Source organism: Thermothielavioides terrestris, chromosome 4 (assembly GCF_000226115.1).
Source record: "Thermothielavioides terrestris NRRL 8126 chromosome 4, complete sequence".
NCBI classification, from domain to species: domain Eukaryota; kingdom Fungi; phylum Ascomycota; class Sordariomycetes; order Sordariales; family Chaetomiaceae; genus Thermothielavioides; species Thermothielavioides terrestris.
This window is the reverse complement of record NC_016460.1, coordinates 1,958,938-1,975,170: the sequence shown is the minus strand read 5'-3', so window position 1 is coordinate 1,975,170 and position 16,233 is coordinate 1,958,938. Positions and strand designations below refer to the sequence as shown.

Below are 16,233 nucleotides of genomic sequence, written 5' to 3'. Positions count from 1 at the left end.
GACGCGATGGCTTTGCCGTCCACACTGCGGGAGACTGGGGGGGGAACGTTCAATGGGTGGTCTTGCAGCGGTCGTGTCGAGCCCACGCGCGGCGGCGCACGGGACTTGTTCGTCAACAGGTCGACAACCGACTTCCCTTGCGACCCTGCTGGTTGGGCGGACGGGCTGCTCGACGGAAAAAGCTGCTTCTTGAGGGCGGCATGGCTGACGGGCTTCCGTGCGGGTGGACGGTCCGCCGCGGCGGCCTTGCTGGCCTCGACGGCTCTCCCGAACATTGGGCGAGAATCGAGACCGGGACTCAATCGGACAGCAGCTTGCACGCTTGCATGCCTTGCACGGAAGGCGACTGTGCTCCTAGCGAGGGGACGAAGGACTGCTCGGCGGAGGGCCAAACTGCAGATTCCAGTCATGCAGAGTGGCAGCCGCCAGAGGCGAGGAAGAGGTCGAGCAGTTTGACCTGTCGAGGTAGAATTGGAGGGTGGATTGGTCGTCTTCCAAGCTGGAATGGAAATGCAGTCAAGGTACGGATTACATGTACCTGGAAGGAACAATGGTCGGCGTCGCGTCCTCGCTTGGAGTTGTCAGGCACCGCGACAGCAGCAAAATCGCGTCTGAGTGGAGTCCCTGGCCAAACGCGGGGTGTCTGTGCGCGCGACAGGCTGCTGCCAAGGCGGATCCACATTTGTCAATTGGCATTGAAAGAAAGCTCGGTTGGCTTGCTGCGTGGACGATTTAGCTACCCTAACCCTGGTTTCACCCAGTTCTTGATTTCAGAAAACCACAAAGAACTTCGACCATTCCGGTGGTACTGGCTGTCCATACTGTGTCTGCGGAAGAATAACCGGCGCCTTGCGCGGGACATGTTAGTCAATCGAGTCACTCATTGCCTATCGCAGTTCCGAGCACGCGAGGGCCTGAACCAACCGGGATCTCCAGAGGACTGTCCCCCACGCATGCTCCATGTCTCCTTTGTGTCCAGGATTCCCAAGATGGCAACTGTCCACGGCACCACTGGCACCACGGCTTCTCGTGGCTGAAACGTGTAGCCCGCCGAGTCGGGAAGAGACTTCATCAGCCTCCGGTCTCGGGTTGCCGTGCATCAAGCTTGTCCCTGGCGATTTCTGTTCTGGTCGACCTGCTGTTGTCGTCGTTCGACGGCGGAGGGTCACGAGGACACCGCCGGCCAAGCACCATGCATTGTGTCGGCGACCGAGCTGGGCCGCCCCTGTCCGGCGCCGCGGCTCCGATATCCACGGCTGGCCCGTGCCGCCGCCATGGGCTGTGGTTGGGTGCGCTGCCCTGGGGGCGAGAAGTTTCCGGCTGACAACTCCAATCAGGCGCGGCTGGCGCACGAGTCAGTGCCAGCATCAAACAGCCCAATGTGTGCGACCTCACCGCCGCCTAACTGAACCCCCGCGCAAGGCAAAATTGTGACTCGAGAATTCTCCCAACGCGGCCGCCGCCGCTGCCGCCGCTGCCGTACTGGTTCGGACGACGCATGAGCACGCACGGCAGTGTGATGGTCGAGAGGTCGAGATCATGGACAGACTTCTTGTCGGCTGAACGGCTCGATGAGGCCAACCCGAGCATCCGTTCAGTGAGTGGGAGTCGCTGCGCCTTCCCGCCAAGCTGCTGGGCAATTCTGGGCACACCTTGGCCGCAACGTGATGAACCCATTGACGTTACCTTAGTTATGAGACAGAGACAGGTGCCAAGAGCACTTATCAGTCAGTGACCGAGCCCTTGCAGGCTGCCCGCGCCGGTGGGGTTTCTGCCATCCGATGATTAAGGTAAGTAGTGTAGAACCTCCTGGCGGCGGGGTTGCAGTTCGCGTGGAGTCGGTGTTGATCACCAATTGCGAGACACGGTTCCCGAGACATTCGTCAGGCTGCTCCGCACTGCGGTGTAGTGTACTGTGTAAGCGCGAGACAAGAGCCCGCTGTCGAGACCCGAATCGCCGGAATGGGGACGGGAAACACACTTTTGTGCGCTGTTGCACCGCCGAAAGGAAGCACAGCGTGGGGTGCAAACCTAACTGGTAACTAATCCGGAGGTACACAAACACACGGAAACGGAGCATGTTTCCAACATCCTACATGCGTACTAATACACAGTCTGGTAGGGCTGGCTGTGAGTAAGCCAATGTCACCATGTCCTGTCTGCAACTCGGCTTGGGATGAATTGCCAATTGGCGAAGCTTCGGGAACAAAAGAGCCCAAGTGCGTTTGGTAGCCAACGTGAGTGAAGCAAGGCGGGCCCACTGTGACTGCAGCCGTCGGCCGCGGCGTTGCCGGCACTCCATTGCCGCCAAGGCCCGCGGCAGGGATGCCAAAGCCTTGCTAGTGCCCCACGGAGACCAGGGGGGGCAGGAGCCGAAGTCCGTCGACGCCGGCCGGTCACGGGCAAGCTGCTCACGTTCTCGCATATAACAAGCAGTGGATGCACGCTTCCTCACCCCAATGGCGAGCTGCTCTTGTCCGTTGTTCCCACATCTCCGGGACCGGTTCCGTTGCCGCATGCGGCCTTGCGTTTCCTGCCGTCCGGACTTGGTCGTCGCTCCCTCCCACCCGCACCCCGGCCCGCTCCTTCCGCAGGATCCTCACAAGTGACTGCGCATTCCGCCGTTCTTTCCGGCGCCGGATTAAAATTTTGCTTCCTTCTGCTTCCCGGTCCCGGGCCCACGCATTGATCTCATTGATTTCATTGATCCCATCGAGCCCGGAGCCGCCACTGAGTCCCTTGGCTCGGCAGAGAAACTGCTGTCTACAATTGGCCGGTTGCTGTATCCCTGAATGTATCAATTGCGGTCCGTTCCTGTGTCGGATTCTGGTACTGAAGGGGACACGGGACAATCGTGGCTGGCTGACGGCGATTGAACCTTGTCGCGTGAGGTGTTCCGGAATCCGAGCCCCGGTGACGTCGTTTTTCGGTTCGTTCTTTGGGGCCCCGTCCGTTCGTGTTAGCCCCGAGACTGGACCGCTGGAACCTGGGACTTCCTGGCCAACCACCAATTAAGGTCGTCGTCCACGGGCCACCGCCAACCGCCATCACCACACCACCACCACCGCTGCCGCCACCCACCACGCGCCAACCCGTACCGCTCGCACCGCCCGTACACCGCCGCACTCTGCCGGCCCTGGAACGGCGGGGGCACACGGGGCGCTCACAGCGTACGTACGTTGGCCATGGCGTGGGACCACCTCTCCGTCACGAAGCCGCACCTGGTGTACATCATCCTGGGCGGCTTCACCTCGCTGTTCATGCTGTGCTCGTCCGTCATCAAGGAGCGCATGTACATCGGCGAGGCCACCGTGGCCACCCTCTGCGGTGTCATCTTCGGCCCCCATGCCGCCAACCTCATCGACCCCGATACCTGGGGCGGCGTCGACGTTATCACCATCGAGTTCTCGCGCATCGTCCTGGTCGTGCAGTGCTTTGCCGTCGGCGTCGAGCTGCCCCGGTACTACATGGAGAAGCACTGGAAGTCGGTGGCCCTGCTGCTGGTGCCCGTCATGACCTTCGGCTGGCTGGTCACCAGCCTGTTCGTCTGGTGGCTGATCCCGCCCCTGAACTTCCTTGAGAGCCTCGTGGTCGCCGCCTGCGTCACCGCCACCGACCCCGTGCTTGCCTCGTCCGTCGTCGGCAAGGGTAAGTTTGCCAAGCGCGTCCCTAAGCATCTGCGCGACCTGCTCTCGGCCGAGTCGGGCTGCAACGACGGCATGGCCTTCCCCTTCATCTACCTCTCGCTGTACCTCATCCAGGACCACCAGAACGCCGGTGAGGTCACGTTCCATTGGATCGTCTACACCATCCTGTACGAGTGCATCTTCGGCGCCGTGTACGGCTTCGTCATCGGCTACCTCGCCCGCCACGGCATCAAGTACGCCGAGCAGCACGAGCTGATCGACAGGGAGAGCTTCTTGGTCTTCTACTTCGTGCTGGCCCTGTTCTGTGCCGGTTCCGGCAGCATCCTCGGCGTCGACGACCTCCTCGTCGGCTTCTCGGCCGGTGTCGGCTTCTCCAACGACGGTTGGTTCACCCAGAAGACGGAGGAGTCGAGCGTTTCCAACGTGATCGACCTGCTGATCAACCTGGCGTACTTCGTCTTCTTCGGCACCATCATCCCGTGGGAGGCCTTCAACGACGCTGCCCTGGGCCTGCAAGCCTGGAGACTGGCCGTGCTCGCCATCTTCGTCATTCTCTTCCGCCGGATTCCCGTCATGATGGTTTTGAAGCCTATCATTCCCGACATAAAAACCTGGCGTGAGGCCCTCTTCGCCGGCCACTTTGGCCCCATCGGAGTGGGCGCCATCTTCGTCTCCATGCTGGCCCGAGGAGAGATGGAAGCGGAGAACCCCGTTCCTCAACCTGAGCTGCCGGGTCCGGGCTCGCCGAACTACACGCTGGTCTCTCTGGTCTGGCCCATCGTCTCGTTCATCGTTGTTGCTTCCATCATTGTTCACGGTTCCTCGATCGCAGTGTTTACTCTCGGCAAGCACATCAACACCCTGACCATCACCATGTCGTACACGCAGGCCAACGAGGAGGGCCCGTCCTGGATGAACCGGCTGCCTCGTATTTCGTCGCAGTCGCGGTCGCAGGCACGGACCATGTCGGATACCGACGCCGAAGAGCTTAAGATGCCCGACTTCCCTCCGGGGACCCTGCCGCCCGTCGGCTTCCCTGGAAATTTCCTGCGCCGCGTGAAGGAGGAAGATAGCAGCCGGCATGGTAGCAGATCGTCCTCGTTGGCTGCGCGGCGGCGCAAGAAGAGGTGGGACGACGGCGTCGGGCCGGGAGGTCCCATCAGCCAGTCGGCCATCTTCCCGCAGCGCCGCAGCCAAGCAGAACCGGTCTCACCCGGACCCCCGCGCGTCAGCACGGAGCTGCCCCGACAGGACTCAGAGCCTCTATCGCCAAGTGCGCCGCCTACTGAGGGGCCGGAGAAGGAAACGGAACCCGACCAATCTTCAGCCGGGACTTCTGGCCGGTCAGGCGCCGCCGAAGCTTCCCCGAGCCCGAGCGAGGAACGACGGGGCCCAGTCGAGGTCTACGACGAAGGCGATCATATCGTCGTTGAGAACCGCGAAGGCGACGTGATTTCGGTCCAGCCGATCCAACACGACAACGTGGCTGAGCAAGCCAAGGCTCTCGCGTCTAAGCTCAAGTCGGAAACCGACCCATCAGGGTGGACGTACGACGCTTTGAAGAAGAGAGTAATGAATTGGCGGGAGGCGGAGCTAGCCAAGAGAAAGGGGAAGGAAAAGAGGGCAAGGAAGGGAGAGCCAGCCCGGGCCTACCAGTTCGGTAACACGGTATGTCCCCTTGAATCTCTCCTTCTGGGGCCACTTGGACGCTGCTGACACTCACCTGTTGGACAGATCATTGTGGAGAACGAAGACGGCGAGGTTGTCAAGAAATATGACCTGCCGACACAAAAGCCCCAGCCCGATCTGGTCAGCCAGGGCCTGAAGTATATAGGGATGGGTGTCTTCGCCAAGGCCGTGGACAAATCGGCCGCGGGCGCCTCGGTCGCAGGCGAAGGCCCATCCACAGGCGGCGAGTCCTCCGCACCACGACAACGGAAAAAGAGCGTGGTGGCGGCGGAAGAAGAGGAGGACGATAGGCACATTCGGTTCACCATCGCCGGCGTCGGCAAGCGGATGACCAAGGAGGACTTCATCCGGGAGGTGCAGAAACTCGACAAGACCACGCGGCGCGAGCTCGTCAACCACCCGGACGCACCGCAGGGGCTCACGGCGCTCGCCGCTCTCAACGTGCTGGCGGAGCGGGGCGAGACCCAGGGCCAGTCCGGCGGCGCTGGTAGCGGCAGGAAAGACCACGCCCCCGCCGGCGCCGGCCCGGTCTCGCAGACGGACGGCTCCGGCAGCCAGCAGGCCTCACGGTCATCTTCTCCGGGGACGAAGAAGCCGACTGCTGCGGCCGCAGCCGAGACGCCGAGCAGCGAGGCGCCAGAGACGGAGGTCGAGCGCAGGCGGCGGCTGGCGGCGCTGAAGGGGGTAGTTGGCGGCGGCGGCGGCTACGACGAGGACGAGCCCGCCGAGACGGCGGCCGAACGGCGCCGTAGAGAGGCCGCGCTGGGCATGGCGCCGCATGGGGACGGGGAGGAGGACAGCGACGACGACGACACGCCGAGGGTGCCGCCGTCGAGGAGATCGATCCGGTTTGCCGACGCGCCCGAAAGGGGGAGGTCGCGAGAGTAACTAGATCGCAAGGTAAGGAAAGCGAAGCGAAGCGAAGCGAAGCGAGTGCATGGCATGTGCGGGGGTTTGGGATAGATGGAGGCTGGCGTTTACTGTGATATTTTGTTGTTTGGGTGGGATTCAGTGGCAAGAAGCTGCAGTGCCACCGCACTGGGCTTACTGCTTGCTCCCTCCCGGTCTTGGTTGCATTGGTCTTGAAGATAGCAATTCTTGGGTAGATCTAGGACATGAAAAACTGACTATGACTGGTATCCAACCTCGTGGGGTAGCCCACGCACGTCTTGGTTTCAGACGGCGGTGAGTACGGAGTACTTCATGAGAGAGAGAGCATTGGAGTAGACCAGCCAGCCCCAACCGTCCACGCCCGCACCGGATGTAACAAGAAATCGATTAGCGGGGTGGTGTAGGATGAGCTTGCATGATCCATCCAACCAACTCAAAATCCCGGGTACCTCAAGCCGAGTCCCGTCCTGTGCCACCTCAGCGCTCCACAAGGACTGTGCTGGGCTACACTGGTCTGTATCCTGCTCGACATCAAGCCTACGCAACGGAGTTAACGCAGTTGTTGATGAATTGGAGCTCGGCTCTGACAAAATCCGAAGATGGTCCAGGTACTGATAATCGCCGTTAATGTCCGTGGACTTAAAGTTAGCCCCGGCTTCGCCACCTAGGCTTCGACTGGATTTCGACGATGCTGTCTTACAATCGACAGACCCAAGGTGCAGTGCCAGGTACAAAATATTTAAGGCAGTCCAGAATAGCTATACCAACCATACAGATGGATTCCAAGTCCTTTCATTGCTCAAGTCTGCCTCTGGAGAATCTTAAGCGCCATTTGACACCCCTAATCATCTTCAGTGGAAAGTTCTGACTCTTGCCTGGCCGTCCTCCAACATGTCAGCTACATTCAGCATGCCCAAGCGGCCGCTCACGTGGCTGATTACAGGCTGCTCGTCGGGCTTCGGCCTCTCGCTGGCGCGGCTGGTGCAGGCCAACGGGCACAACCTGATCGCGACGTCGCGCAACCCGGCGCGCGTGCCGGAGCTCGTGGCCGAGGTCGAGCAGAAGGGCGGCAAGTGGCTGGCGCTGGACGTCAACGACCAAAACTCCGGCCAGGTTATCGAGGAGCTTGAGGCCGGCGGGCAGGCCATCGACGTGCTCGTCAACAACGCCGGCTACTGCGTCTACGCGCCGGCCGAGTGCCTCGCCGAGGACGAGGTCCGCGGCCTGATGGAGACGGCCTACTTCGGGCCCTACCGCCTGATCCGCGCCGTGCTGCCGCACATGCGCGCCCGCCGCTTCGGCGTTGTCGTCAACGTCAGCAGCGGCGCCGCGCTCGACGCTCGCGACAGCATGGCCGCCTACGGCGCCGCTAAGGCCGCGCTCGATGGTAAGCTGGCAGACAGACAGACCCGCTTCGCTTCGTTCCTCCTCCTTCTCCTCTTCCTCCCTCTCAGCACGGAACAACGACGGAGTGGTGTGCGTGAAGAAGAACTTGCACAGCTAACGCAGGCGCTATGCTACTTCTACTACTCCTAGCCCTGTCCAGGACGCTCGTGAAGGAGGTGTCTCCGTTCAACATACGCGTGCTGACGGTGCAGCCGGGCACGTTCAACACCAACATGTTCAACGCGACGATCCTGGGCCGCAACGCGCTGCCGGACGACTACCGGGGCTCGGTGGCCGAGCAGACGATGCGGGGCCTGGCGAGCGGCGCGTTCCAGGCCGACGGCGACAAGGACAAGGCCATGCGGGCCGTCTACGAGCTCGTCGTCGGCGAGGGCGTCGGGGCCGGCCGCGAGTCCGAGCGGCTCCTGCCCCTGGGCAGAGATCTAGTTGCCAGGCTCAAGGGCGTGCAGGAGTACTACGCCCACGCCCTGGAGGTTTTTGGCGACGTTTGCAACAATGTCTACCGGGATGGGAGATAATTATGTGAAAGCGAGGGTGGCTTTACTCTCTGTAGGCGAGATGCCGCTGGAATCTGTACCTAGGAAATAAGAATTGAGTTGAAAACAGGAGACGATTGAGACATTTCGCGGGAACATCCCGCGGTATTCTACCAGGTATGAACACAGAACGTGTCAGGATTGGTTTTAGGCTTTACTGTCTTCCGCTCTCTTGTAACAGGAGAATGATCCCAGTTAACTACCTAAGGTACGGCAGGTAGTTAGCTCTGAACCCCGACGCCAACGACTTTCGCCTCCCCAAAGCAACATGATTCGTCCGTTGGCAGAGCTTGTCGTACCCAACGTATGTTGCAGGCAAGCAGGGAAGTTGGCTTGATGAATGTTCATGTTCTGTGAACGGATTATAAAGGCGCTATACGGGCGTCAACAGGGACGGCCCTTCTTTCAAGGACCTTCACTCCCATTTCATCCTTAGACATGCAATCCAGTGCTGAGTCTATCTAGCAAAACGGAGCGGCAACCCTTGGAGGACGAGAGGAACGCGATGTTTGCTAAGCTGTATGCGCAGTTGCCCACGCCAGCGATGATTAAGCTCTTGGCCGCATCACCGAGGAGCATCGAGTCCCAATCTTAAGGTCATCAGAGGTTAGATATCGTGGACACGCGGCCACCGCATTTGCATTTACGGGTTTTCGAGAAGCCTGTCAGAACATACCGGCACTGAGCTAAGTCCTACTAACAACAAACGGGGCAACCAAAGTTTTTAGCTCAGTGGTCCAACAAAGCCACCTGTCCTTTCCGTCCAACATCAAATCAAACAAGCGGCTCTCCAGCGTACCTTGGCTCGGATACTCATACTGTCAAGTCGTCATTGTTGAGCGCCAAGTCACGATCGCTGGGAGGCAGAAACACGAGTAATGCATAGTTTCCCAATTTGGACATACAAAAATAATTCAAAGAGACAGCTTGCTATATCCATCCAGTCTGTAGGTTTACTCCGTATCAAGCAAACTGAGTGCCTAAGTCATCATTGAGCGCTTGTCTTGCCCTTTTCAGTTCATTTCTTTGTTCCCGACTGAGCACTGGATCCAGTGCTGGGTTGGTTCGATTGGGAGGAACCCAAACCCGATCCGTGGGGAGCCGAGGTTGCCTGCGAAGCAGCAGCCCGGTCTGCGGCAGACTGCGCACGAGCTGCGAAGCCGCTAGAGGACATGTCGCCGCCACTTTTGGCCTGTGATTTCGTCAGAAGAAAACACTTTGACGACAGATATTCATAGCCTTCACCTGTGAAGACTGGATGCGCGAAGCATCCGATTTGCTCATTCCACCCTTGGTCATCTTGCGAACTTGTAACTGAATAGCTGGGTCCGGGGAGAGATGCTGCGAATTGTGCCCCTTAATTATTCAAGACGTACGCAAACTGAAAGAACTCGATGAGAACCAACAGGGGGCAATGGGCCTTCAATAAATGTCCACTTGGCAAACGATCAGTAAGTAAGAATGACCTCAACGACGTCTCCTCTCTATCACGATTGGTACTCCTCGCCTGACGCAAGCAGCAGTCACTCTGAGATCAAGCCACCTGACGAAAATCGCTACTATGACGCGAGCATCTCCCGCCACAATTGTCTATCATACTCCGCTATTTGGAGGTGTAGGGGCTTTCCCAACGCACTTGATTAGGTAACAATCTTTGCCAACTCGAGAGATCCACGGCCGCAGTAACCCTCCGAGATTTGTAACCCCTGAAAACCGCCGACAGCGCAACACAGCAGCCCTGTCCGTTCCTCGGATATCCGTTGTCACTCAGAGGCCGGTGCGCCCCAACATGATAAGAGATCATCTTGGCAACCTTTTATTGTTTACTCGGCTCTAAGTGTCACTAGGTGAGCCTTGAATTTCCAAAATAATCATGGTTTGAGCCTAGCGCCGCTTCCCGCTTGCAACCTGAAGTACCAGAGTCTCCACAGGGCCTGCCGACGGTCGTTTGCCATTCGGTTCATCCTTCGCCGCACCTCAACTCGGTGGACACCTTCGCTCCTGAGGAAACCGACGAAACTTAACCCGCAATCTCTCCAGCATTCTCACTTTAGCTTTCCGCGGTGGTGGCTCGGTTTTAGCCAACGAATCTATACACAAATCTTTAGTGGACGAAATACGCAGGTAGGTAATTGCAGTGTCTTAGACGTACCTTTGGCATCTGCCAACCAATCTAGATTCTCTATAACAGCCTCGGTTTTCCAATGAGACGGCCCTAAGGCGACCCACAACCCAGATCGCGCCCGCTGCAACATCGACTCGGCCTCCGTTAGCCGGCCTTGATCGCCATAGATTATGCCCAAGTTGCTGACTACTGCAAGAGTCGATACGTGGTCCCGTCCAAGTGCCTTCTCGTAACCTTCTATCGTTCGCTTAAACATCGACTCGGCTTCCCTTAGCCGATTTTGCTTCCAGTAGAGGATGCCTAAGTCGTTGACCGTAGAGAGAGTCAATACGTGGTCCCGTCCGAGCGCTTTCTCGTAGCCATCTAGCGCCCTCTTAAACATCGACTCGGCTTCCCTTAGCCGGCCTTGCTTCTTATAGAGGATACCTAAGTCGTTGACCGTGGAGAGAGTCAATGCGTGGTCCCTTCCAAGGGCCTTCTCGCGGCCTTCTAGCGCCCGCTGATGCATCAACTCGGCTTCCGTTAGCCGGCCTTGCTTCCTATAGAGGATGCCGAAGTCATTGACCGTCGACAGAGTAAATACGTCATCCCGCCCAAGCGCCTTCTCGCGGCCTTCTAGCGCCCGCTGATACATAGGCTCAGCTTCTGCTAGCCGGCCTTGATTCACATAGAGGTTGCCCAAGGCGTTGACAAGGTCGAGAGTCGATGTGTGGTTTGGTCCGAGCACTTTCTCAGAGCCTTCGAGCGCCCGCTGATACATCGACTCGGCTTCCGTCAGCCGGACTTGATCGCTGTAGAGGAGGCCCAACATACGCATTGCGTGTATCGCCGCCGCGTCCTCAAAGCTTCGCCCCATTCCACAAATCTCTCCTATCCAATATGAGCACCTCTCCGCATGCGGCAGGAGCCGCCGCTGGCCCACCCAGTAGTCTTTTTTCGTACTGCTGGGCACCGATGACCCAACTACCATCACCGCCAGCCGCAGGAAGACTCTTTTCCCGGCGCTATCCTGCATGTGCGACGCCCATCTATGCACCACCGGATGCATCATATGGCTCCCCGGCACTGATTCCTGAGAGTCGATCATCGAGTACCGGAGCAGTAGTCGAACAGCGTCCAAGTACCGGACCTCGTTGCCTGCGATGTCACACAGCCATCCAGGCCACTGCTCTCCGCCATCGGCAACCGGCTGCAGCAGGCCATGCCAAAGGTCTCGGCCGTCGAGGAAGGCCCAGAGACGGAGCAGGTTCGCCGCATTCATGTTTTGTGCCTCGACCGCCTTAAACGATACCGTCCACGTCGTCGCGACGCTTCCATGTTCGTAGTCCAGCAGCGGCGAGCCCGATCCCCCGTCCGATCCCATCAGGTCGGACCACTGCTGCTTGTAGAGCCGAACGTACGACGCGGTTTCGAGCCCGGTCTCCCGGATGTATGAGGCAGCCTGTGCCAGCGCGAGCGGAAGGCCGTCGAGCAGAGCGAGCAGCTCTCTGCCGGCCTCGTCCATAGCTATGGCCAGCCCATCTATCAGTACCAGACCAGACCAAACTCATACACAGTGGAAAGAAAGCTCACCTCCGTCTGCTCCGCGCCACTGCTGGAAAATGGCCTTGGCCAGTTGTTCGTCGGCCGCTCTCAGCTGCATCGAGCCGCCCAACTGCGCCAGCCGCGCCAGTCGCGTCGTGATCAGCACCGACCCATGGTCGCCGGGCAGATAGCGCCGGACGTCATAGGCGCCCGTCTCGCTGCCCTGATCGACGCCATAGTCGACATTGTCAAAGATGAGGAGCCAGTCGCTGTTGTCCGGCCGCGCGAGCCAGTCCAGCACGTCGTTCACCACCGTCTTGAGATCCTCCCCGCTGTGCAACACAGCGGTCCTGCTCCGCTCGGGAATCTGGCCCTCCGGTATCCTGCGTGCACAGCTCGCAAGGCTCTGCCTCAGCCGGTCCTCCGATCGGCCATCCAGCCAGAAGACCGAGCTGAAGGCGGCCTGGTGCCGTCGGGCGAAGTCGGCTGCCAGCTGTGTCTTCCCAATCCCACCGAGTCCGTATAGGACGAATATCCGCCGCTGGGTTGTTCGTGAGCGGCGTGGTGGGAGAAGGTGCTTTTCGAGCTCTTCGGTATCGGACGGTCGGGCTACGAAGTGGCTCGATGCGGGCACGCCTTGCAGGCTGAACGATGTTCGGTAGGGGCCGTGGTCTGATATGATGCACCAGCGAGTAAGTAAGCGATTGACTACACCAGCCAGTCATGATCAAACTTACACTCTCGCCCGGCGATGTTGTTCGCACACGCCTTCATCTGCTTGAACACGGCCTGCGACTCGAGGTATCGTTGCGTCGCAGCCGCAATCTCCTTCTTCTTAGTGGACTCCTCGAGCCCGATCTCCTCGAGCCCGCGGTCCACGTTGAAGCGGTAATAGCGCCCTTCATCGTCGAGGTCCGACTTGTCGCGACGGAACTGCTCTGCTGTCTTCTCCGTTTCCGTTGTGATGGCTTTCAGCGTGGCCGAGATTCCGAGTACGTCGTCGCGCACGGGTTGCAGGGCGGCCAGGCCCGTGCCGATGGAGACGAGGCATCTGAGATTGCCCCGCAGCTGATCGCCCCACAGGTCCTTGGCCTGGTTCCACAGCTCGTAGACTGGATTGTTCGCGCCGAAGGCTCCGTCGACGAACTCTTGGTTGAAGGGGCCGATGGCAATCGGGTCGAAGAAGGTTGTCGCGGCCGATGTCGCGCGGCAGGCCTGCCAGATTGTGGTAGCGTTGAGGAGGTCGGAGTTGTCGCGGCGCGGGGAGCGGTAGTTGGCCAGGCAGACAGTTTGGCCCGTCTCTTTGCTCGTGGCGCAGACAAAGCTGGCAGAAGTTAGTGAAGACCGCCCGCAGGTCCGATAGGTAAGATACAGGGGTTGCTTTACACTTTGCAAGGAGAATCAGGGTCCTTGAGCAGTGCATCCTCGCCGAGGCCGCGATTGACCAAGATGGCCTTGACTGCGCGCTCCAGCTCAGCGCCGTCGAACCGCCCCTGGAGCTTGCCTGTGATGGTTACGCGGTGGTTCTTCTTCTTGAATATTCTGTCGGACAGCGTGGTGTAGGCATCGATGCACTCGTCGACGGTCATGCGCAGGCGGCCCAGCATGATGGCGATCAGGCCACCAGTGCTGGTGCCGCCGATCATGTCGAAGTAGTCGCAGGGCTTGGGCGGGGCGTCGGCGTCGGGATCAACGCTCTCCATGAGGCGGCGGAGGATCATGAGGGAGGACAGGCCGCGGACGCCGCCGCCGTCGAGGGCGAGCAGGCGGAGGTCGGTGGCAGGCATGGCGATACGGATGGTTGCGGAGGCGCTTCGGCGAGCGAGGCACAGGTCAGCGGCCTGTTGCTGGCGAGCATGTCATCTCTCGGCTCGTCAGGGCGAAAACTCGCAATGTACGGACTGTTGTTTAGGGGATAGGGGATGGAATTGGCCTTATTGTAAATAACTCGATATGCGATGCATCTCCCAACTTTACATGTCTGCTTTTCCTGCTCAGCCACACCACTAAGGTACCTTACCTGGCACCTAGAAGAGCCTGTTGCGCGGCCTCCTTCCGGCCTCGCATTGAGGCTCGGGCTGGGTGCTCTCCTGCCTTCCTGCAAGTCCGCCGCTGCGGCGACAGGCCGCCTGCCTGTGCCTCGCTGGCCGCACCGCCTCCGCAACGATCCGCCCCGCCACCCATGCCCGCCATGCCCGCCATGCCCGCCACTGGCTGACCTCGGCCTGCGCGCTCCGACAGGACCACCCATCGACTCTCAGCACGTGCAAAAATTTGAGCAACCTTTGCAGAGATCAAGGCGAGCTGACAGTACAGTATCGACCACGTAGGATTGACAGCTGTCCTGTGAGAGTACCGCGCAGAGAAGCCGAAGCTGCGAGCGCGCCTTGGCTTGTGTGGCTGTTGACACACCCCGAGTCCAGCAGCGCTGCGTGGTGCAAGTGCACAGCATCGCCTCCACCCCACTCTTCACCCACCAAATACGGCGCTCCAAATCCTTCACTGTCCATTAACCCAAACCCATTTGCAACTGACCGCCAGCCGAACAATCGCCACAGCAACCAGCTTACCCCACTACAACCCGATTTTAAGAATCGCCCCTCGCTCTATACAATCGCCCCCCGCTCTATGCAATTGAAGATATTTTAGCTACCTTACACCTTGCAATATCTCTAGGAGCTATAGGCAAGGCGTATATAAGCTACAAGCAGGGTACACAACTGTGGCTGCCGCAAGCAGAGTACACAACTATAGCTACTGCAAGCAGGGTGCGCATAAGCCACAGGCAGGGTACACAACTGTGGCTGCCGCAGGTAGGGTGCGCAACTGTAGGTGCCACAGGGTGCGCAACTGCCCTGTAGGTGCCGCAGGGTGCGTAACTGCCCTGTGGGTGCCGCAGGGTGCGCAGCTGTGGGTGCCGCAGGGTGCGCAACTGTGGGTACCGCAGGGTGCGCAACTGCCCTGTGGGTGCCGCAGGCCCTACACAACCTACTGTGGGTGCCGCAGAGTACGCAACTGCCCTGTGGGTGCCGCAGGGTGCGCAACTGTGGGTGCTGCAGAATACGCAACTGTGGGTGTCGCAGGGTGCGCAACTGTGGGTGCCGCAAGGTGCGCAACTGTAGGTGCCATAGGGTATACAACTATAGGAGCTAGTGTAGAGGCAAGGTGCGCACAAGCTATAGGTAAGGTAGGTAAGCGGGAGCGATAGGCAGGGTAGGCAATGTTTTATTGCATATAGCGAAGAGCGATTTTGAAAGTGGGCCAGGTTTGTTTATTTGGTTGGAGTCAGTTGCAAACGAGTGTCACGTTTATGGACAGTGATGGATTTGGAGCGCCGTAGCCAAACCTGGAACCGTCCCGGCTTCCCAGCTGGGCGCTAATCGCGGCGCGGGGCGCGCCGCACCGAGCGGTCTCCATCGGCCCAATGTCGTCTTATTGCTTTACCTAGACCCTCGACCCTACTCCGTAGACTGGTATACGTCTCTAGCTGGGTGCTGGAGCATTGACTTGATCATGGATAATGATTAATCGCATTCTCTCTTCCCGGTGAACAAGCACCGGGGCCGCCCCCCCCCCCCCCCCCCCGGGCAGCTTGGCGTCGCAAAGATCAGAAGATCGGTCTTTCTCAATCAGTTCATTCGATTCCAAGGAGTTGCAGCGACACGCAGGCAATGCGCGGCCACGTGGGAGCCGAGTAGTCGATTTTTCGATTGTTTGATGTTTTTATTTTTTCTTGAAAACCCTTCACCGCCCCGTCCGAGCGATCACGACCAACGACGACCGCCATAATCAACACAGGCTTGTCGCTAATCAGACCTCAGAACTTTCGTCCTCCGCGCACAGTGCAGATTGAGAAGCGCGGTGGAGGGCGCAAGGCTCCCCGAACCGCCGTGTCCAGTCGCGCACGACACGAACGCACATCCCCAGGCAGCTGCCGGTGGGGAAAGGGGACTGCAGGGGGCGAAGTCGGTTGCCTCCGCGATACGTTGCTACCACTGACCGGACTGCGCAGAGAGAGGGTTGGAGGATCAACGGACGCCCCTTAGCACCAACTTAGACTTAAGAAGCGGGCTAGCTCCAGCCCCCTTGGTACAAAAACAGCGTGGCAGTGGCGCCCTTTGGTTGAGTAAGCCGAAGTCTTCGACAGACTAAGTTCGATGCCCCTTTCCCTCGTAGTACACGGTAAGGAGCAGGAGAGAGTGAGGGGGTAGGAGGGGAGGAAGAGGAGAGGGAGAAGAATGGAAAGGTTGGTTGGGGGGTGGGGGGGACGCTAAGCGTGTGTTACACAAGGCAGCTCGGCGAGACGTCGTCTTGCTATTGGTGGCGTGAGGTTGGACGACAAGGATAAGGAGTTGGCTCACGCAGAGTGCCAGAGGGGAGGGTGCACTGGATAATTCAAGCCGTCCTGCCAGGC

At 59.4% G+C, this 16,233-nt stretch overlaps 4 protein-coding genes across 4 annotated transcripts; 2 read left to right on the top strand and 2 right to left on the bottom strand.

The window, feature by feature from the left end:
• Positions 1–2,485: 2,485 nt before the first annotated feature.
• Positions 2,486–6,224, top strand: THITE_2155589 (uncharacterized protein; the record flags this gene model as incomplete). Its single annotated transcript, XM_003655378.1, has 2 exons — positions 2,486–5,315; positions 5,382–6,224. Exons 1-2 carry the CDS (start codon positions 3,186–3,188, stop codon positions 6,222–6,224), a joined length of 2,973 nt encoding a protein of 990 aa, XP_003655426.1. The 5' UTR covers positions 2,486–3,185.
• Positions 6,225–7,136: 912 nt separating this feature from the next.
• Positions 7,137–8,152, top strand: THITE_42761 (uncharacterized protein; the record flags this gene model as incomplete). The annotated part of the gene is made up of 2 exons (XM_003655377.1): positions 7,137–7,614; positions 7,764–8,152. 2 exons carry the CDS (start codon positions 7,137–7,139, stop codon positions 8,150–8,152), a joined length of 867 nt encoding a protein of 288 aa, XP_003655425.1.
• Positions 8,153–9,950: 1,798 nt separating this feature from the next.
• On the bottom strand, positions 9,951–13,729 carry THITE_2119099 (uncharacterized protein). Its single transcript, XM_003655376.1, has 5 exons — positions 13,206–13,729; positions 12,557–13,143; positions 11,868–12,491; positions 10,323–11,801; positions 9,951–10,260 (listed from the first exon to the last, which is right to left on the bottom strand). The coding sequence occupies exons 1-5, from the start codon at positions 13,604–13,606 to the stop codon at positions 10,148–10,150; spliced, it is 3,204 nt and encodes a 1,067-aa protein (XP_003655424.1). The 5' UTR covers positions 13,607–13,729; the 3' UTR covers positions 9,951–10,147.
• A 1,118-nt stretch (positions 13,730–14,847) lies between these two features.
• THITE_32558 (uncharacterized protein) lies at positions 14,848–15,039 on the bottom strand (the record flags this gene model as incomplete). The annotated part of the gene is made up of 1 exon (XM_003655375.1): positions 14,848–15,039. A coding segment is annotated over one exon (192 nt), but the record flags the coding sequence as incomplete, so codon positions are not given.
• Positions 15,040–16,233: the final 1,194 nt, after the last annotated feature.

What these genes read in the sequence shown, in the direction of transcription:
- THITE_2119099 (XM_003655376.1), bottom strand. Translation starts at nt 13,606, where the DNA reads ATGCCTGCCACCGACCTCCGCCTGCTCGCCCTCGACGGCGGCGGCGTC. An exon ending in CAACATCGCCGGGCGAGAGT is followed by an intron (nt 12,492 to 12,556) that starts GTAAGTTTGATC and finishes GCATCATATCAG; the next exon opens with ACCACGGCCCCTACCGAACA. An exon ending in GTGGCGCGGAGCAGACGGAG is followed by an intron (nt 11,802 to 11,867) that starts GTGAGCTTTCTT and finishes GGCTGGCCATAG; the next exon opens with CTATGGACGAGGCCGGCAGA.